This window comes from Salmo trutta, chromosome 4 (assembly GCF_901001165.1).
Source record: "Salmo trutta chromosome 4, fSalTru1.1, whole genome shotgun sequence".
Lineage (NCBI taxonomy): Eukaryota > Metazoa > Chordata > Actinopteri > Salmoniformes > Salmonidae > Salmo > Salmo trutta.
Genome location: NC_042960.1, coordinates 2079311 through 2102024, shown reverse-complemented (window position 1 = coordinate 2102024; position 22714 = coordinate 2079311). Strand labels below are relative to the sequence as shown.

The following is a 22714-nucleotide window of genomic DNA, read 5'->3' as shown; positions in this document are numbered from 1 at the left end:
CGTTAACCCTCGCAAGGCTGCTGGCCCTGACGGCATCCCCGGCCGCGTCCTCAGAGCATGCGCAGACCAGCTGGCTGGTGTGTTTACAGAGACTAGTCAAGGACCATATCACCTCCACCCTACCTGACACCCTAGACCAACTCCAATTTGCTTACCGCCCCAATAGGTCCACAGACGACGCAATCGCCTGCACACTGCCCTAACCCATCTGGACCAGAGTAATACCTATGTAAGAATGCTGTTCATCGATTACAGCTCAGCATTTAGCACCATAGTACCTTCCAAACTTGTCATTAAGCTCGAGACCCTGGGTCTCAACCCCGCCCTGTGCAACTGGGTCCTGGACTTCCTGACGGGCCGCCCCCCAGGTGATGAGGGTAGGTAACAAAATCTCCACCCCACTGATCCTCAACACTGGGTCCCCACAAGGGTGCGTTCTCAGCCCTCTCCTGTATTCCCAGTTCACCCACGACTGCATGGCCATGCACGCCTCCAACTCAATCATCAAGTTTGCAGACAACACTACAGTGGTAGGCTTGATTACCAACGACAAGACGGCCTACAAGGAGGAGGTAAGGGTCCTCGGAGTGTGGTGTCAGGAAAATAACCTCACACTCAATGTCAACAAAACAAAGGAGATGATCGTGGACTTCAGGAAACAGCAGAGGGAGCAGCCCCCTATCCACATCGACGGGACAGTAGTGGAGAGGGTGGAAAGTTTTAAGTTCCTCGGCGTACACATCACGGACAAACTGAAATGGTCCACCCACACAGACAGCGTGGTGAAGAAGGCAGAGCAGCGCCTCTTCAACCTCAGTAGGCTGAAGAAATTTGGCTTGTCACCAAAAACACTCTCAAACTTTTACAGATGCACAATCGAGAGCATCCTGGCGGGCTGTATCACCGCCAGGTACGGCAGCTGCTCCGCCCATAACCGGAAGGCTCTCCAGAGGGTAGTGAGGTCTGCACAACGCATCACCGGGTGCAAACTACCTGCCCTCCAGGACACCTACACCACCTGATGTCACAGGAAGGCCAAAAAGACCATCGACAACAACCACCCGAACCACTGCCTGTTCACACCGCTATCATCCAGAAGGCCAGGTGCATCAAAGCGGGGACCGAGAGACTGAAAAACAGCTTCTATCTCAAGGCCATCAGACTGTTAAACATCCATCACAAACATTGAGTGGCTGCTGCCAACATACTGACTCAACAACAGCCACTTTTAATAATGGAAAAATTGATGTAATCAATTTATCACTAGCCACTTTATATTATATGTTTACTTACCCTACATTACTCATCTCATATGTATATACTGTACTCTATACCCTCTACTGCATCTTGCCTATGCTGTTCGGCCATCACTCATTTATACACTGCTCAAAAAAATAAAGGGAACACTTAAACAACACAATGTAACTCCAAGTCAATCACACTTCTGTGAAATCAAACTGTCCACTTAGGAAGCAACACTGATTGACAATAAATTTCACATGCTGTTGTGCAAATGGAATAGACAACAGATGGAAATTATAGGCAATTAGCAAGACCCCCAATAAAGGAGTGGTTCTGCAGGTGAGGACCACAGACCACTTCTCAGTTCCTATGCTTCCTGGCTGATGTTTTGGTCACTTTTGAATGCTGGCGGTGCTTTCACTCTAGTGGTAGCATGAGACGGAGTCTACAACCCACACAAGTGGCTCAGGTAGTGCAGCTCATCCAGGATGGCACATCAATGCGAGCTGTGGCAAGAAGGTTTGCTGTGTCTGTCAGCGTAGTGTCCAGAGCATGGAGGCGCTACCAGGAGACAGGCCAGTACATCAGGAGATGTGGAGGAGGCCGTAGGAGGGCAACAACCCAGCAGCAGGACCGCTACCTCCGCCTTTGTGCAAGGAGGAGCAGGAGAAGCACTGCCAGAGCCCTGCAAAATGACCTCCAGCAGGCCACAAATGTGCATGTGTCTGCTCAAACGGTCAGAAACAGACTCCGTGAGGGTGGTATGAGGGCCCGACGTCCACAGGTGGGGGTTGTGCTTACAGCCCAACACCGTGCAGGACGTTTAGCATTCGCCAGAGAACACCAAGATTGGCAAATTGGCCACTGGCGCCCTGTGCTCTTCACAGATGAAAGCAGGTTCACACTGAGCACGTGACAGATGTGACAGAGTCTGGAGACGCCGTGGAGAACGTTCTGCTGCCTGCAACATCCTCCAGCATGACCGGTTTGGCGGTGGGTCAGTCATGGTGTGGGGGGGCATTTCTTTGCGGGGCAGCACAGCCCTCCATGTGCTCGCCATAGGTAGCCTGACTGCTATTAGGTACCGAGATGAGATCCTCAGACCCCTTGTAAGACCATATGCTGGTGCGGTTGGCCCTGGGTTCCTCCTAATGCAAGACAATGCATTAGGAGTTCCTGCAAGAGGAAAGCATTGATGCTTTGGACTGGCCCGCCCGTTCCCCAGACCTGAATCCAATTGAGCACATCTGGGACATCATGTCTCGCTCCATCCACCAACGCCACGTTGCACCACAGACTGTCCAGGAGTTGGCGGATGCTTTAGTCCAGGTCTGGGTCTGGGAGGAGATCCCTCAGGAGACCATCCGCCACCTCATCAGGAGCATGCCCAGGCATTGTAGGGAGGTCATACAGGCACGTGGAGGCCACACACACTACTGAGCCTCATTTTGACTTGTTTTAAGGACATTACATCAAAGTTGGATCAGCCTGTAGTGTGGTTTCCAAATCCAGACCTCCATGGGTTGATAAATTGGATTTCCATAGATTATTTTTGTGTGATTTTGTTGTCAGCACATTCAACTATGTAAAGAAAAAAGTATTTAATAAGATTATTTCTTTCATTCAGATCTAGGATGTGTTGTTTAAGTGTTCCCTTTATTTTTTTGAGCAGTATATATTTGTATGTACATATTTGTATTCATTCCTTTACACTTGTTTGTGTATAAGTATAGTTGTTGTGAATTTGTTAGGTTATATTACTTGTTAGATATTACTGCATGGTCGGAACTAGAATCACAAGCATTTTGCTACACTTGCATTAACACCTGTTAACCATGTGTATGTGACAAATACATTTGATTTGATTTTGGTTTGATTAAGACCTGCATGTTAAAACATGATTTAACCTAATGAAATGAATCACACCCAAGAGCATATATTATTGCAGAGTCCCTTTACAATTTCTAACAACTATTTATAAAGTTGAGCTTCTTCTAAGAATTGGTACAAGTAAAGTTGTTTGTAATTGATGAATACATTTCAATGTTTCCTATACGTCCTGCAGGAGGTGGGAGGTGATGATGACTGGAACCGTCTCCTGGTTGTCAGTAACATCCCGGCAACGCCCTCCGGCCCAACAGAGATCCAGAAACTGGTCCAGCGCTTCGGCACAGTCCAACAGACTCTGGCACTCAAGGACAAGGTGAGGGACCTGTAGGTGGGGAGGGGTGTCTTTGTGCTCAAGTGTCTGTCAAGGGGAGGGACATCTTAGTGAGGAACGTTTGTTTTTGTGGGGTTTAAGTGTTTGTGTGTTCAAGTGTCTTGCATCTACCCTGCCTACAGGAATTCCACACCATCCATCCAATCCTGTTTTCTTTACCCCATGCAGATCATCTTTGAGATGGGAACAGCAGACATGGCCAAGAGTGTCTTCAACCGCTTCCAAAAGTTTCCCTGCATTGTTCAGAACAACAAGCTCGCCTTCTCCTGGAAACCTGATCCCAAGACTGATCTACCTAAAGTCGACATTTCCGCTGCCGGCTCAACGGCTTCAACTGGTGGCAATGACTCCCAGACTGCAGAGACTGCTATGCCCCCTGGTGGCCAGGAGGACTCACTGTCTCAGTCAGGATTAAAGGTGGAGTCTGGAACAGCGATTGATACTAAGGTTGAAGGACAGGAGGTTCAGCCAGGAAATGAAGGGATGAAGGTTGAAGGAGAGGTTCAAGCCACAAAGGAGTCTCCAGTGTTAGGAAGAAAGGATCAAGAGAAGGAGCCTAATGCATCTTCCTTACAGCCAGCAGGAGTGAACCAGAGAGAAGCTACAGAACCCAACACAAACCAACCTGGAGGTCAGGGTGGAGAGGAGGTCACAGAGAAAGTTGCAGAAATTTCAACAACGGAGTCTGAAGAAACTGAAGAACCAGTCTCCTCGGATGCTTCCTCCGCTCCTCAAGCTGCTAAACCAGAGACTGAGAAAATGTCAGTTTCCAGTTCCACAACAGCCACCTCCGCCCCAGCCCCAAAAGTTATGGCGGCCATCATAGAGGCCTTACGACAGGAGAGCAGGAACAGATCCTCTACCAAGGTTTCCACCGAACAGGCTGCAGCTGAGAATCCTCCAGGTAAACAACCAAAAGATAAGGAGACTCCAGATGTTCAGGCTGCCCCCGCTCTACCCAGAGTGACCCCAGAGATCCTGAAGGTTCTGCTGGAGGAGTGCAGGGTCCGGTCTTCCAGTAGGGCCGGCGCTGAGCAGGCCAGGAAGGAACAGGACCTGGCACCCCCTGCAGGCCAAAAGCCATCCACTGAAAACCGAAGAGGCCACAGTGGAGACAGGGAGTCTGGAAGAGAGCAGGTCACCAAGAGGAAGACCCGCGAGGAGGAAAGGGAGGAGAGGGAGAAAGCGAGGAGGGAGAGGGAGAAGGAGAGGGAGAAGAGGCTGAAGGCCCAAGAGGAGGAGAGGGAGAAAGGAAGGAGGGAGAGAGAGAAGAGGTGGTCCCACAGGGAACGGTCATCAGGATCACCGGGGTCCAGGTCCTCTATGAGGTATGAGGGGAGCCGGCGCAGTGGGAAGAGCGGCGCCAGGTCTGAGTCCAGGAGAGGAAACGGAGAGGAGAAACAGCAGGTAGGAGAGAGGCTAGTGTGTTGGTATTCACTCTATATACAGAGAGGACAAAACATTAGCAACACTTTCCATGACAGACTGTCCAGGTGAAATTTATGATCCCTTATTGACGCCACTTGTTAAATCCACTTCAATCAGTAGATGAAGGGGAGGAGACATGTTAAATAATGATTTTCGAGGCTTGAGACAATTGAGCCATGGATTGTGTATTTGTGCCATTCAGTGGGTGAATGGGCAAGACTAAATATTTGTGCCTTTGAACGGGGTGTGGTAGTAGGTGCCAGGCGTACTGGTTTGTGTCAAACCCAGCAGCGTGGCAGTTCTTTTCACGCTCAAAGTTTCCCGGTGTGTATCAAGAATGGTCCACCACCCAAAGGACATCCAGCCAACTTGACACAACTGTGGGAAGCGTTTTGGAGTCAACAGGCCAGCGTCACTGTGGAACGCTTTCAACACCTTGTAGAGTGTGGGGTGGGGGGGGGGGGGGCACGCAACTCAATATGAGGAAGGTGATCCTAATGTTTGGTATACTCAGTGCATATATGGATGGATGGATGGATGGATGGAGAGAGAATCTCCACTGAACCAGAGTGTCGTATACCCATCATGAATATAGAATGCCAATATCAACTTTTCAACCATTTTGGGGAATGACTTGCCATTTTGAGGAAAACAGTGGTTTTATAGTTAACTGTTAACTGCCCTGTCTTCTTTCAGGAAGAGGAGGAGTTAGGTGAGAAGCACATCCCCTTCGACATGGCGGACTTTGTGACTGTGGATGAGGTGGGGGAAGTAGCTGCGGTGCCCCGTCCTCTCCCCGAGACTACCACAGAGGTGACTGAGGTTATGGAGGTGACCGTCAACGACCCTGCGACCACAGCCTCTAAGGCGGAGCGGCAGGCACCAGATGACACTACACCGATGGAGGTGGAGGGTGAGCCTAGGGCAGCGAAGGTACAGGAGGAAGCTCTGGACAAACGAGAACAGAAGGAGGGGTTGTCCCCAGCAACCACAGAGGAGGGGTCAGTGAAGACTGCAGAGGGAACTGGGGAGGTGACCGAGGAGAAAGTTCCAGACTGTCAGGATGACATCATCAAAGAGGTCAGTGTGTCTTGTCACATTCCTAATTTGACTAATCCCTTTCCTAAAAGGAAGGCTTCAACCCTATAGCATTAAACAACGAGCAGATCGGTGAGAAGACTACTTCAACTGAGGAAGGAGAAAATGAAGTGTTTCTAATGTGTGAACACGACCCCAATCTTTTCTAACGTTACTCTCCTTCAGCCTGTGGTCACTGTGCCGAAGACGACCTGCGACGAGGTCACTGAGGAGTCGGAGGTGAAAGGTCACGATGAGGCCACACCCACAGACGCACCTGCCGCCGCTGGAGAAGAGGAAAAGGAGGGTGGGCGAGTGGAGGATCTCAACATTGGGACGTTTCTGACGGTGGACGAGGTGGGACAGGTGGAGGAGGACGGGGAGAAGAGGTCTGCTGAGACGGGTAAGAAACATACTGTATATCACTGCTATGCTCGTCTCGTGAAAGCCTGTCGTTGTAAATAAAATCTGTTCTGCTCTGCTTACCTGTATAACGTTTTTTAATTTTTTTAAATGTAAGATATGGTAGGAAACGGGCCAGTAGAGGTAAGAAACAAACTTTATGTTAAGTCAACTGGGTTGTGTTCAGTAGCGAAACGTTTTGAAATGGAAAACAAATGAGTATTTATTGGACAAGTTCAGGTAGTCCCTACCTGATGTGCCCTTTTTTCTGAGGTAACTACCCTCTGGTTTGCCACAGGAGGAAAAAGACTACAGGTAGAATGTTGTTTGAGATATGGTAGCCAGCCCACTGAATGCATAGTAGTGGTTGAGCTGGCCACCCGCATTTTGTTAAGTGGTCAAAAAATGGCATCCTGGTTTACATAAATTAGTGGTTGTGGTCATTGTAGAGGAGTGGTAGTGGTGAGGTCAGATAACCAACCGTATGTAGTAGAGGTGTAATTGTACAAGCATTAGTACTGAACCGTTCGGTATGGGGACCTCAGTTCGGTCCGCACTGTGAACCCGAATGAGTAGATAAATAAGACATCTGTGTGTGTGTATATACAGTACCAGTCAAAAGTTTACACATCTACTCATTCCAGGGTTTTTCTTTATTTGTATTATTTTCTACATTGTAGAATATTAGTGAAGTCATCAAAACAATTAAATAACGCATATAGAATCATGTAGTACCCAAGAAAGTGTTAAACAAATCAAAATATATTTGAGATTCTTCAAAGTAGCCGCCCTTTGCCTTGATGACAGCTTTGTACACTCTTGGCATTCTCTCAACCAGCTTCATGAGGTTGTCACCTGGAATGCATTTCAATTAACAGGTGTGCCTTGTTAAAAGTTAATTTGTAGAATGCGTTTCCTTAATGCGTTTGAGCTAGTCAGTTGTGTTGTGACAAATTAGGGGTGTGTTGTAACTTTGTATTGATTAATGTGACGACTGCTGTTCATCGAATTATTAACCATTTATAATTAGGTGATTTAATGAGTCAGGTAATTATTAACTCATTAACCTGGGGCACCATGGGAAAGTTTTGGCTTTGAGTTTCTATTTCCCAAATTAACTCTATCAGAATATTGTTTTTACAACAGTTGCTAATTAATTTCCTCTACAGTCTCATTCTGAACGTCACGCAATCTGTGAATCTGCACAACCCCGAGTCTCACTAAAAAGTCTGTACCACACCAATTGAGTTGATTAGTAAATAACAAGCTAAAATTATAATATAAGATGCAGTCTAGACTATTGATTAGAACTTAGTGCAATGAAACAGTTCCCTAGCGTGCCAACACTAGCGTGTTACACAAAATGGGGATTTCAAAAGAGAGAGTGCACGAGAGAAAAGCACATTTGGGTACATTTGTAAACTATTCTTATTTTAACCCTAACATTGCCCCGAACTGCCGCTCTTATGGGTCAGAATATAATGATGTAATTACGTGTTGAAGGTCTCTGATGGGGTGTCTCCTCGTGGACCGAGTTCCTCCTCCTCTGATGGCGAAACTTCTGTTGTGTAACCCTCTGATTGTCCACACAATGTCTGTGTCCTTTTCTCTTAGTGGTCTGTTTCCTCGCCCTTGTTCTGAAAGCGTGGTCTTCTGAGGACGGCTAATCAGCCATATAGGGGGTTCCAGCGTGAGAATGAAAGCAGTGTAGACACATGGTTCCTTGGAGAGAATAACAGTGTGGTCCAGCATGAATTCACCCTGTTAGACACAGCTACTCATCCGTAGCATAGATTGTTAAAAGTTTCCTTTGTCTTCTTCAACCTCGTGTTGCATTTTGGGTTTACAACTAATTCGGACCTTGGCTGCAGCTCGTGGTCACTTAGTTATGTTGATTCTTAACTCGCATGTTTTATAGCCTCGGGTCAGAAATGGGCCTTTCAGCCTTTAGGGCAAGTTCTCTGGGTGTAACTAGTTACAAGGCAAGGTCTGGATTTTACACATATCCAATTTAGACAACTAACTTCACATTTTATCTTAAAAAAAACAAAAAAAAAACATTCTCTTTGATCTGGACTTTTTCCACACAACGTACAGTATGTAAACATCAAGTGCATGTTGTGTGAACTCTTCTAGTTATGTTTTCATTATAACGTCATCATTTAACTTTTAATAACAAAAACAACATTTTCATATTCCATCTGTCGTCATTACTACCGTTTTGTCTGATGAAACATATTGTCCAAAAGTCCATTTATTGCATGTTACTGTTCTGAGGTAGGTTCTCCATAGGCCCATCATACATTCCATTCATACATTCCATTCCTCCATACTGAGAGGACAAAGGGATTTTGTCAGCTGCCTTAAGATTTGCAATGGGCAGGAGGTGTCATAAATCCCCCACCTCCATACCTCTTGATCTCTTCCCCCACTGATGGGTGTGAGGGATATCTCTGTGGGATTATGGTCCACGGTAACCTGACCCGAACAGGCCAGTCATTACAGGTGGTATACAGAAGATAGCCTTATTTGGTAAAAGACCAAGTCCATATTATGGAAAGAACAGCTCAAATAAGCAAAGAGAAACGGCAGTGCGTCATTACTTTAAGACCTGAAGGTCAGTCAATACAGATGTCAAGAACTTTGAAAGTTTCTTCAAATGCAGTCGCAAAAACCATCAAGCGCTATGATGAAACTGGCTTTCATATGGACCGCCACAGGAAAGGAAGACCGCCACAGGAAAGGAAGACCGCCACAGGAAAGGAAGACCGCCACAGGAAAGGAAGACCCAAAGTTACCTTTGCTGCAGAGGATAAGTTCAATGCAAAGAAACCACTACTATAGGACACCAATAAGAAGAGACTTGCTTGGGCCAAGAAACATGAGCAATGGACATTACACCGGTGGAAATCTGTCCTTTGGTTTGAGTCCAAATTTGAGATTTTTTTTGTGTTCCAACCGCCGTGTCTTTGTGAGATGCTGAGTAGGTGAACGGATGATCTCTGCATGTGTGGTATTTACAATGACGGCCTACCCCGGCCAAACCCGGATGACGCTGGGCCAATTGTGCACCGCCCTATGGGACTCCCAATCATGTCTGGATGTGATACAGCATGGATTCAAACCAGGGACTGGAGTGACGCCTCTTGCACTGAGATGCAGTGCCTTAGACCCCTGCGCCACTCGGGAGCACTTAACCAGCATGGCTACCACAGCATTCTGCAGTGATATGCCATCCCATCTGGTTTGCGCTTTGTGGGACTATCGTTTGTTGTTCAACAGGACAATTACCCAAAACACACCTCCAGGCTGTGTAAGGGCTATTTGACCAAGGAGAGTAACTGGGTGGTCCTGCTTGAATTCAGATGACCTAGCCTCCATCACCCGACCCCAATTGAGATGGTTTAGGATGAGTTGGACCGCAGAGTGAAGGAAAAGCTGCCAACAAGTGCTCAGCATATGTGGGAACTCCTTCAAGACTGTTTGGAAAACCATTCCAGGTGAAGCTGGTTGAGAGAATGCGAAGTGTGCAAAACTGTCAAGGCAAATGGTGGCTACTTTGAAGAATATAACACGTATTTTGATTTGTTTACCACTTTGTTGGTTACTACATGATTCCATATGTGTTATTTCATTGTTTTGATGTCTTCACTATTATTCTACAATGTAGAAAATAGTAAAAATATAGAAATAAGTAGGATGAGTAGGTGTGATTGAGTAGGTGTGTGTCAAATTTTGACTGGTACTGTATATATTCATTTAAATGCCTAGGCTGCGTCAGTAAATCTGAGCTGAAAAAAACATTCAGTCTATTCGGTTAAAACAGCTAGAGCCTATGTGCATGTTGTAATCAACATTGTGAGGCGCAGCAGGGAACTAGTTCTCTGCGAGTGGTGGAAAAACCCAAAAGGATTCTCCATCGATATTTAAATCTCCAGTTTGGGAAAATGTTGTTTTCCCCGGCGATGTCGCCACTTCTCAACCAGAATAGCCTATGCAGCTGCTAAAAGCTCAAACATGTTGACACATTTACTCAGAAAACACCCCAGTATTCCTAACATCGGCGCTGCAACAACACAACTTTCATCTCCCCTCTGCATTCAAGTAGCCCTTCACAGCTTATTCTGAACGGGCCAAAGAAATGACCAGAGTGATGGGTATGTTTATAGAGGCGGATATGCGCCGCTTCTCGGTGGTTGAGAAGAATAATAGATTTCGGCACCTCGTCAAAGTGTTCGAGCCACGTTTCCGAACTTCGCCCTCTCGCACCCATTTCACCAAACAGGTAGTTCCCGCTCTATATAAGCAAGCTTATATAGTGCCTTAGGCATGCTGCAAGAAGGCATGAGGACTGCAGATGTGGCCAGGGCAGTAAATTGCAATGTACTGTGAGACGCTTAACCTCAAGCGTCCCACCTACTCAACAGCCAGTGGAATCCCGTGGCGCGTTATTCAAATACCTTAGAAATGCTATTACTTCAATTTCTCAAACATATGACTATTTTACACCATTTTAAAGACAAGACTCTCGTTAATCTAACCACACTGTCCGATTTCAAAAAGGCTTTACAACGAAAGCAAAACATTAGATTATGTCAGCAGAGTACCCAGCCATAAATAATCAGACACCCATTTTTCAAGCTAGCATATAATGTCACATAAACCCAAACCACAGCTAAATGCAGCACTAACCTTTGATGATCTTCATCAGATGACAATCTTAGGACATTATGTTATACAATACATGCATGTCTGTTCAATCAAGTTCATATTTATATCAAAAACCAGCTTTTTACATTAGCAGGTGACTAGCATGTGACTAGCATTCCCACCGAACACTTCCGGTGAATTTACTAAATTACTCACGATAAACGTTCACAAAAAACATAATTATTTAAAGAATTATAGATACAGAACTCCTCTATGCACTCTATGTCCGATTTTAAAATAGCTTTTCGGTGAAAGCACATTTTGCAATATTCTAAGTAGATAGCCCGGCATCACAGGGCTAGCTATTTAGACACCCAGCAAGTTTAGCACTCACCAAAGTCAGATTTACTATAAGAAAAATGTTATTACCTTTGCTGTCTTTGTCAGAATGCACTCCCAGGACTTCTACTTCAATAACAAATGTTGGTTTGGTCCCAAATAATCCATTGTTATATCCAAATAGCGGCGTTTTGTTCGTGCGTTCAAGACACTATCCGAAAGGGTAAATAAGGGTTACGAGCACGACGCATTTTGTGACAAAAAAATTCTAAATATTCCATTACCGTACTTCGAAGCATGTCAACCGCTGTTTAAAATCAATTTTTATGCAATTTTTCTCATAAAAAAGCGATAATATTCCGACCGGGAAATCGTTTTTTATTACAAAGAGTGAAAGTAAAAGCATGCTATCCCCTCATGCACGAGCCTCAGTCTGATGGCCCTCTGATAGAGCACTTGCCAAACGCGCTAGTGTGTTTCAGCCTGGGCCTGGAATTACGTCATTCAGCTTTTTCCCGGGTTCTGAGAGCCTATGGGAGCCGTAGGAAGTGTCACGTCATGCCAGAGATCCCCTGTTTTTGTTAGAGATGATCAAGGAGGGCAAGAAATGGTCACAGGCCACTTCCTGTAAGGAATCTTCTCAGGTTTTGACCTGCCAAATGAGTTCTGTTATACTCACAGACACCATTCAAACAGTTTTAGAAACTTTAGGGTGTTTTCTATCCAAAGCCAATAATTATATGCATATTCTAGTTACTGCGCAGGAGTAGTAACCAGATTAAATCGGGTACGTTTTTTTATCCGGCCGTGCAAATACTGCCCCCTAGCCCCAACAGGTTAAGACAGCGATACAGGGAGACGGACAGCTGATTGTCCTCGCAGTGGCATACCATGTGTAACAACACCTGCACAGAATCGGTACATCCGAACATTACATTTTTATTTTTTTTTCACCTTCATTTAACCAGGTAGGCCAGTTGAGAACAAGTTCCCATTTACAACTGCGACCTGGCCAAGATAAAGCAAAGCAGTGTGACAAAAAACAACACAATTACACATGGGATAAACGAAAGTACAGTCAATAACACAATAGAAAAATCTATATACACTGTGTGCAAATGGAGTAAGGAGGTAAGGTAATAAATAGGCCATAGTAGCGAAGTAATTACAATTTAGCAAATTAACACTGCCGTGATAGATGTGCAAAAGAGAAACAAACAAAAACATGCATCACACCTGTGGGACAGGTACAGGATGGCAACAACAACTGCCCGAGTTACACCAGGAACGCACAATCCCTCCATCGGTGTTTAGACTGTTCACAATTTGATAAGAGAGACTGGACTGAGGGCTTGTAGGCCTGTTGTAAGGCAGGTCCTCACCAGACATCAACGGCAACAATGTTGCCTATGGGCACAAATCCATCGTCGCTGGACCAGACTGGACTGACAAAAAGTGCTCTTTATTGACGAGTTGCGGTTTTGTCTGACATGGGGTGATGGTCGGATTTGCGTTTATCGTCGAAGGAATGAGCGTTACACCGAGGCCTGTACTCTGGAGCAGGATCGATTTGGAGGTGGAGGGTCCGTCATGGTCTGGGGCGTTGTGTCACAGCATTCTCGGACTGAGCTTGTTGTCATTGCAGGCAATCTCAACGCTGTGCGTTACAGGGAAGACCTCCTCCCTCATGTGGTACCCTTACTGCAGGCTCATCCTGACATGACCCTCCAGAATGACAATGCCACCAGCCATACTGCTCGTTCTGTGTGACTTCCTGCAAAACAGGAATATCAGTGTTCTGCCATGGCCAGCGAAGTGCCTGGATCTCAATCCCATTTGAGCACGTCTGGGACCTGTTGGATCGGAGTGTGAGGTCTAGAATTATCCCCCCCAGAAATTTCCGGGAACTTGCAAGTGCCTTGGTGGAAGAGTGGAGAAACATCTAACAGCAAGAACTGGCAAATCTGGTTCAGTCCATGAGGAGGAGATTGCACTGCAGTACTTAATGCAGCTGGTGGCCACGCCAGATACTTACTGACTTTTTGATTTTGACCCCCCCCCTTTGTTCAGGGACACTTCCATTTCTGTTAGTCACATGTCTGTGGAACTTGTTCAGTTTGTCTGTTGTTTAGTCTTATGTTCATACAAATATTTACACATGTTACGTTTGCTGAAAATAAATGCAGTTGACAGCGAGAGGACGTTTCTTTTTTTGCTGAGTTTTAATATACAGAAATGTAATTGAGGAAAAGGTCAAATGAAACAAAATGCAGCTAGTTTGCAATCTTTCCAGCTTCAGTTTGAAGTGATTGTCTTAGCTAGCTTCCCTGAACAAGTGTGTCCTGAAGAGTGAACATATTTTCGATGCCAGGTGAAATTGCGCCTCATTAGCTCATTGTTATCAATGCATCTAAATAAATGTCACTAGAAATCAGTTTATTCAAATGCGGCTACTTACTGCAGCTGTTTTTCTGGTTGCACTTTTTGACGTGGCTGTAAGTTATCCCTTGCTAGCTAGCTAGCCAACTACGGCTAAGAACGTTGCCAGCAGGTATGGCAATGGAACATTTTAGAGCAAACAACTGGATTGTGTCCATAGATACAGAACAAAGAGACTGAACAACTGGGTCACTTCTCTGGAACCGAACCAATAGAACGAACGACCAGCCGGCTTTAGTAGCAACCCTAGATTTGTGTCGGGACTACATCTTGTGGAAAAATGAAAATTAGTATGAATAAATTCATCAAAATAACATTCATGAAAATATGTAAATCATTATTTGAATATGTTGGTAACCCGTTTTATAAAGGTTATAATACCCTCAAAGCTGGTGCTTGACACGGGCCTAACAACACCCGTGTAAATATATCCTCAACACTGGCTTCTCTGGCAGATATGGAATCTGGAATACCAACACTATTTTTATAAAATAAAATAAAGTTAACAACAGAAACGTTTGGCATTTAATTTTCCTGCTGTACTGAAACTGAACCGTGACCCCCCCCCCCCCCAACACTGCAATACGTACCTAACCGTGGGTTTGGTGAACCGTTACACTCCTAGTATGTAGATCAATGGTAGCTATGGTAACCACTATACGGCTAGATGATAAAAGAGGTGAACTCAGCCAAATCAATGGTGGTAGCAAGTGCATTTTAACCTGGTTACCAGTCTGTTTTTGCGTTGTTATGCTTCTCCTCGTCATGGCATGATGGCATAAAAAGCTGGGTTCTTTGCGAAGTTGTAGAAAAATATAGTTGGTTGACAGCCTGAAACCATATTAGTTGGATTGTTTTTAAGGTGTCTTTTTTTTTTTTTTTTGTGATTCATGTAATTGTTTTCCTTCCTTGTAAGGACATTCTGGTGACTTATCAGGTCTAGGAAAACCCACAAACACCAACAAACAGAACAGTTAAAACAAACATTGCTAAAGTCTCAGTGATGACCGTGTTCCTTCCTCCATCTTCTCTTTCATCTCTCAGTGGAGTCTAAGCGAAGGAGGACATCTCAGGAGGACAGAGAGGAGGAGACAGTGAGGCGGAAGATGAAGATGGAACCCCTCTTTTATAAGGACTACAGCATCCCTCCTTTCAACCCTGACAGACCTGTCGGTGAGACTCAAATGATGCTGCTTTTGACAGTTAACTAATTGTTGAAATTGATTAGTGTAGTTCTAATGATAAACTAGTCAAGCTTATCTATTATCAGAAGTGTGTGTGTGTGTGTGTGTGTGTGTGTGTGTGTGTGTGTGTGTGTGTGTGTGTGTTGTTTACGTAGGCCCCATAGTATAATCACGTCATTTTTAAATCTTGTTTTGTTTCTGGTCTGTTTGGTCACTATCAGGAATGGAGTTTCTGGTCCCCAAGTCAGGCTTCTTCTGCAAGGTGTGTTCTAAGTTCTACAGCGGAACTGACGAGGCCGAGAAGAACCACTGCAAGACCCTCAAACACCATCAGAACCTGGAGGTGAGAACCAAAAACAACCAATCAGCCACAACTGAAAGTCAACCTCCAATCAGAAAGAACATTTTGACAATCAGGGATGGGGTCAATTCCATTGAGTAAATTCAGTTGGCAAAACAAATTTTGAATTTCATTTTGCTTCCGGAATTGAACTTTTTATGTATTTTTTTTTTTTTGCTTTTATTGTCCAGGTGTTACGTGTTTGATTATTAATACATTGATACTCAGGAGTGGGGAAGGAGATGAAGGAATGTGTCCTGTCATGGAAACCATCCCCAGACAGGCTTAACCTCACTAGGGTATGTGGGATGCTAGCGTCCCACCTGCGGGACACACTGCCAACAGCCAGTGAAATAGCAGGGCGCCAAATTCAAAACAACAAAAATCTCATAATTCAAATTTCTCTATATCCCATTTTAAAGATACACTTCTCGTTAATCCAACTACGTTGTCCGATTTTCAAAAAGGCTTTACGGCGAAAGCATAACATTAGATTATGTTAGGACAGCACCTAGCAAGAAAAACCACACAGCCATTTTCCAAGCAAGAAGTGTCACAAAAAACAGAAATACAGCTAAAATGAATCACTAACCTTTGATGATCTTCATCAGATGTCACTCATAGGACTTCATGTTGCACAATACATGTATGTTTTACTCGATAAAGTTCATATTTATATCCAAAAACCCCGTTTTACATGTTTTGCCTCCCAAAACTTCTGGTGAATGAGCACATCAATTTACAGAAATACTCATCATAAATGTTGATAAAATATTAAACTGTTATTCAAAGATTTATAGATACACCTCTCCTTAATGCAACCGCTGTGTCAGATTTTTTTTAAACTTTACAGCGAAAGCACACTTTGCAATAATCTGAGTACAGCGTTCAGACACGAAACCAAACCCGCCATTTTGTGGAGTCAACAAAACTCAGATATAATATTATAAGTATTCACTTACCTTTGATCTTAATCAGAATGCACTCCCAGGTCCACAGATGTTTGTTTTGTTCGATAAAGTCCATAATTTATGTCCAAATACCTTATTTTGTTCGCGCGTTCAGTCCACTACTCCAAATGCAGGAAGCGCGTGCAAATGTCACAACGAAAAGTTTAAAAAAAGTTATATTTACGTTCGTAGAAATATGTCAAACGATGTATAGCATCAATCTTTAGGATGTTTTTAACATAAATATTCCAACCGGACAATTCCAATGTCTTCAGAAAAGGAACACAGCTCACACTCACGTGAGCGCGTGCCTCTGAGCTCATGTCATTTCCTCACTCATCTGACTCCAGGCGCTCTTGTTCGCTTCAAATTCACAGTAGAAGCATGAAACAACGTTCTACAGACTGTTGACATCTTGTGGAAGCCTTAGGAAGTGCAAAATGAACCCTAAGTCACTGTATACTGTATAGGCAATGATTTGAAAAAAAACTACAAACCTCAGATTTCCCACTTCCTGGTTGGATTTTTCTCAGGTTTTTGCCTGCCATATGAGTTCTGTTATACTCACAGACACCATTCAAACAGTTTTAGAAACTTCAGAGTGTTTTCTATCCAAATCTACTAATAATATGCATATCCTACCTTCTGAGCCTGAGCAGTTTAATTTGGGCACGCCTTTCATCCGGACGTCAAAATACTGCCCCCTACCCTAGATAAGTTAAGTTTGGCAGCAGTGGCTCTCTCTCGTGGAACCCTTATGTTCCGCATATGAATCCACATTATCTAGTAACAAAGATACTCATGATTGTCTTTTTATTCTTCTACAGAAATCCCTGGAGAAGTGGAGAGTGAAGAAAGACTGACTCTCCATGATGAGATGATGAGTTAAATATTGACTGGATGTGACCCAACCACTGACTGACTGACTGACTTCATTCATGTCTTAACTCTTTTCCCACTTCTTGTTTTTGTTTTTCTTCACCATGGGTCCAATCTCTCCCTCTCACACTCACTCACTCACACAACTATAACTGTTTCATTGTGTTAGTTCTTTTCCCATGATATAGAAGAGAAGTGATTCAATAGAGAGAAATGAAAGTAGAAACCAGTGTACAATGAAAATAAAGTGTTTTATTCAATCGCTGTCTGTTTTGTAATTGAAACCATCCTTTGAAGACATATGTTTACCAGAGTAATCTTTTACCCTTATTCAATACAACTTCATTCCTGTCTATCTACTTATGCAGCATCCTGATTTGAATACTGCTAGTTCAGCAGTGTGGTTTCCCCTAGGCCTCCATACGCACCAAGAGAAATGTACTGATTTCCATGTTCAACTCATGCATGGACCATTAGCTTCTCCCAGCAATAGCACAGCTAACCACTGTGCTAAAACGGCTAACCTCCTGTTAACATGGAAATATATTAGACTTGGCTTTAGTTATGTTATCGTGCTCTTTTATATACAGTAGCTATTTCAAATCTAAACATTCCAGTGACTGCTTCACTGCAGCAGTTGATTTCTGTCAATATAAATGCATTAAAACAAACAATACATGTTTTGTATTTATCTGATCACTGACAACGATGTGACAGCCAATAGGGAGGAGGTCAGAACTGGCAGTGGTGCCAGGACAATCTCTCTCTGTGTGAGCAAGACCAAGGAGCTGATAGTGGACTATAAGAAAAGGAGGGACGAACAGGCCCTAATTAACATTGACGGGTCTGAATTGGAGCGGGTTGAGAGTTTCAAGTTCCTTGGTGTCCACATCACCAACAAACTATCGTGGTCTATACACACCAAGACATTTGTGAAGAGGGCACGGCAACACCTCTTCCCCCTCAGGGGACTGAAAAGATTATGCATGGGTCCCCAGAGCCACAAAAAGTTCTACAGCTGCACCATCGAGAACATCCTGACAGGTTGCATTGTCTGATAGTGATCAAACAGACCAGTACATCACTGGGACCAAGTTTCCTGCCATCCAGGACCTATATACTAGGTGATGTCAGAGGAAGGCACAAAAAATTGGCAAAGCCTCCAGTTCTCTCTCGCCAAACTTCTCTGCTACCGCATGGCAAGCTGTACCGGAGCGCCAGGTATAGGACTAAAAGGCTCCTTAACAGCTTCTACCCCCAAGCCATAAGAATGCTGAACAACTAAACTAATCAAATGGCCACCTGGACTATTTACATTGAACCCCCCCACCTTTTGTTTTTATGCTGCTACTCGCTGTTTGTCTATGCAGTCTCTTTACAAATGACTTTGATTAACCTATACCACTGCACATTGACGAGGTACCGGTACCCCCCTGTATATAGCCTCGTTATTGTTATGTACATTTCTTGTGTTACAGTTACAGTTCTTTTTTTTACTTCAGTTTATTTAATAAAATATTTATTTATTGAACTGCATTGTTGATTAAAGGTTTGTAAGTAAGCATTTCACGGTAAGGTCTACACCTGTTGTATTCGGCGCATGTGACAAGTCAAATTGTATTAATTCAATTTTGATGTCTTAACAGAATGTTTCAATAAGATTGTAGCCTAGGCCTACTCTGCTGACTGACAATAGAGCAATAAAAACAACCTTGTCTTGAATGCAACCATGTTATCAAAAGTATTTCTTTGTATTATAGCTAAGCCCCCCAAACCCTTTTCATAACCTTAACCTAATTCTCAACCTGCTATGAAAAGTCAAATATAACAGTCATTTGACAAAAGTTGAATCCCTTCTAGCCATGACCATGAAAAGGGAAGACACAAATTGTACAATATGATGTCCATATAGCCTGGAGGAGGTAATTATTGTCACACAAAAAAACAGTGGCACTGACCCAATGATAATTTGTTGACAACTGTGTTTATGACAATGTATTGACATTATAGCATAGGACAAAGGCCTCAATGGGATAGGGCAACCTGCTGTGTTGACTATTGGTTGTTCCAGCCCAATAATTAAGAGCCTTGACAGTGTAGGTGACCTGAAGCAGTGATATTTTAACATCAGGTGTGCTTTTCATTTGTTTATGTACTGTAGGTTCGCCAGCTGACCTCTATCAAGACACAAATAATGACTGTGTTCCCACTGTGAAGATGAGCAATGCTGCAGCAACATCAGTTTCTACTTCTACTACTTTGTCTTGTTCCAGATTTGAAAGGAGACACCCCTCAGTTTTACAAGATGGTTTGGTCCATCTGAATGATTCTGTTGTGCCGTTTCAATAGAGAGCACCTTCATCTTGTCATGACAAAAAAAATGCCCCCTTTAAAAATATACTGAACAAAAATAAGCAACAATTTTAAAGATTTTACATTTTCAGCTTCCAGGATTTGTGTACAGATCCTTGTGACATTTGGCCATGCAATATCATGCTGAAACATGAGGTGATTGCAGCGGATGAATGGCACTACATTGAGCCTCAGCATCTTGTCACTGTATCTGTGCATTCAAATGGCCATCGATAAAATGCAATTGTGTTCATTGTCCGTAGTTTATGCCTGCCCATACCATATCCCCACCGTCACCATGGGTCACTCTGTTCACAACGTTGACATCAGCAAACCGCTCGCCCACACAACGCCATACACGTGGTCTGCGGTTGTGAGGCCGGTTGGACGTACTGCCAAATTCTCTAAAACAACTTTGCAGGCGGCTTACAGTAGAGAAATTAACATTCAATTCTCTGGATTGATTTCAAGCTCCCTCAAAACTTGAGACATCTGTGGCATTGTGTTGCGTGACAAAACTGCACATTTTAGAATGGCCTTTTATTGTCCCCAGTACAAGGTTCACCTGTGTAATGATCATGCTGTTTCATCAGCTTCTTGATATGCCACACCTGTCAGGTAGATGGATTATCTTGGCAAATAGATAATGCTCACTAACAGGGATATAAACACATTTGCGCACAAATTTGAGAGAAAACGCTTTTTGTGTTTCTGGAAAATTTAAGGGATGTTTCATTTCAGCTCATGAGACATGGCACCAACACTACATGTTGCGTGCATATTTTTGTTCAGCAGCATGGAAAATACTATTGTTTATATTGTAAACTTACTGTCATTTAATAATAGTCTATTTTGTTTTATGGGTGAAATGAATGAAAAGTACTTTGTGTCATCTCTGCTTTGTCTTGACCCACTGAATACAATGCATTGCTTGTAGCCAAACTCTTTTTTTTAATGTATTTTACATTTGAAACACATTTAGTATAGACAATGTAGTTGTTGTGGCAGTCTTACGCAAACCATCTTCATTATTACTGTGGCATCTCCCAGCTCATTTGAGTTAGCCTTCACAAAAAGTTAATGTAGCAAGCAAGCTAGCTAATAATAGCTACATAGGTTATCATTTTCAAAGTATATTTACTTACTTGAATAGGTTTTCCCACTGCCTCATCTTTCTGGGTTCTTAGAAAAACTAAATCATGGGAAATCTTCCCGAAGTTTGGTGTGTTTGCTCTGTGAATTGTGACACAACTGCAAGCCCTCTATAGACGCTGCTCTATAGACGCTGATCAAATCTGATCTTTGTACTGCAGTCTGAACAGCCAAAATGAACATGTAATCAGATATTTCAAGCCACATTTCAAACGACCTTCTTAGGTGGTTTGAAATCAGATACAAATCTGATTCCTGGCCTTCTGACTTGTGTTGCAGTCAAATCAGATTTTGTTGCCCTTAAGTAACACTTTTTACTGTTATTTGGCATATCTAGTTGCTTGCTAGCTACTCTGTTGACAGCTTTGACAAGAACAGTGGTATCTAACTGGCTTGTTAATTGTTTACAAACAAATTAGTGAATGTGCTAGAAAGTTGACTGTTGTGGCTAGCCAAATCTTTTTATTTGTAAGTTTTTATTTGTACGTTTTTTATTTCACCTTTATTTAACCAGGTAGGCCAGTTGAGAACAAGTTCTCATTTACAACTGCGACCTGGCCAAGATAAAGCAAAGCAGTGCGTCCAAAAAAATATGTATACAGTGTGTGCAAATGAAGTAAGGAGGTAAGGGAATAAATAGACCAATAGTGGCTTTGGATCATCTTTTCCTTTGATAATTTAAAAGTGTTCTTACACTATGAGTTTGTACATTCAAAGCAACTGGGAAAAATCCATGGAAGGCATTATTGTCACCTTAGTTTATTACATAACTTCTGAGATATAGGAAGCACAAGCACCAATCAGCCTACACCACTGTGCACACACCAGTCATTATTATGACAACGAGTGTAGCCATGTCAGCAAATGACTGCTGTCTGAACCTAAACCTCCTCAATCAATCATAGACTGTGTATCATTAGGTCCTGTCAAACACAATCATTTGCATAGGTGTAATGACCTGCTGCACCTGTTTGTGACTCAACAGGTGTACAAACTGGGACCAATAGACTTGACTTGTGTTCAGGTCACACCAAATGGAAATTGTTTTGAATGGTGTTAAACAACAAAGATGAGCATTCCCATTGGATAAGGGTAGGAAGCACGTCCTCCATTTCCATCCGTTTTGCCCCTGTTGTGTATGAACCTGCATTCAGTTCTTGATGTACACAGACTTTCCAATACAGAGAAGAACTCCATCAGTCAAGGTTTGAAATTGTTATTTGTCCTCTTTAACATCAGTATTGTTGCTGTAGAAGAAGTATTCAGTTCACTTCTGAGGTTTTCCCCTTTGTTTTCTGTACAATATCTGGAATTCTGAGACATTTGGTATAGTTTAGGCGTGTTTGTTAAGAATATCTTACAGGAATTAGTATTTTCAATTGGTATTTAAAAGACATATTTTGTCTAAGTTTTGAGTGGATGAGTCTCTCTCTCTCTCTCACAGTGATCCTTGGGACATCAAAGCTAGTACTTCCAAACTGATCTTGGTAAAAAAATAAAAATATGAACTCTTCCAACCATTCCTCTGTCCTCTCTGGCTATGCGGAAATCAATTCCTCTATTGGCACTGCCTGCTATACAGTCAATCTCATCCTCAGTCTCCCCACCAATGTCTACGTCCTGTGGCTGATAGTGACCGGAGCGGGAGAAACGATGGCCTCGGAGTTCTTCGCTCTCAACCTGGCCGTATCTGAGATCCTCTTCTGCCTGTGTTCTGTCTTCTTCTTTGTCTACATACACCTCCCTATTCCCCCTCTCCTATCTCTAGTATCATTCTGTGGTGGTTTTCTCATCATTGGTCGGACCCTGTTCCAGTGCTGTATATGTTTTGAACGCTACCTGGCGGTGGTCCACCCTGTGGTCTTCCTGAAGTACAAACTCCTCAGATACAAGGTGGTGTGTTCTGGGTTAGTCTGGTTGGTTGTGATCGGGTTCTGTCTTACTTTTATGCTGGTAAAGAGCCTAAATGTTGTATATTATGTGTGTCTGAGTGAAATTTTGTTCTTCATTTCATTCATGTTATTCTGCTGCCTCTCAGTTCTCAGGGCTCTGAAACATC

At 43.4% G+C, this 22714-nt stretch overlaps 1 protein-coding gene across 4 annotated transcripts in view; it reads left to right on the top strand.

Moving 5' to 3' along the window:
* Nucleotides 1–17415, top strand: part of LOC115190777 (zinc finger protein 638) — a 54869-nt gene extending 37454 nt beyond the window's left edge. For all 4 annotated transcript variants that reach the window (XM_029748828.1, XM_029748839.1, XM_029748848.1 and 1 more), the window contains 7 exons: nt 3308–3445; nt 3632–4870; nt 5588–5971; nt 6155–6371; nt 14843–14971; nt 15204–15325; nt 17100–17415. In XM_029748828.1, coding sequence (XP_029604688.1) covers nt 3308–3445; nt 3632–4870; nt 5588–5971; nt 6155–6371; nt 14843–14971; nt 15204–15325; nt 17100–17135 — 2265 coding nt within the window. In that variant the 3' untranslated portion in view covers nt 17136–17415. The remainder of the gene's footprint in view (nt 1–3307; nt 3446–3631; nt 4871–5587; nt 5972–6154; nt 6372–14842; nt 14972–15203; nt 15326–17099) is intronic.
* Nucleotides 17416–22714: the final 5299 nt, after the last annotated feature.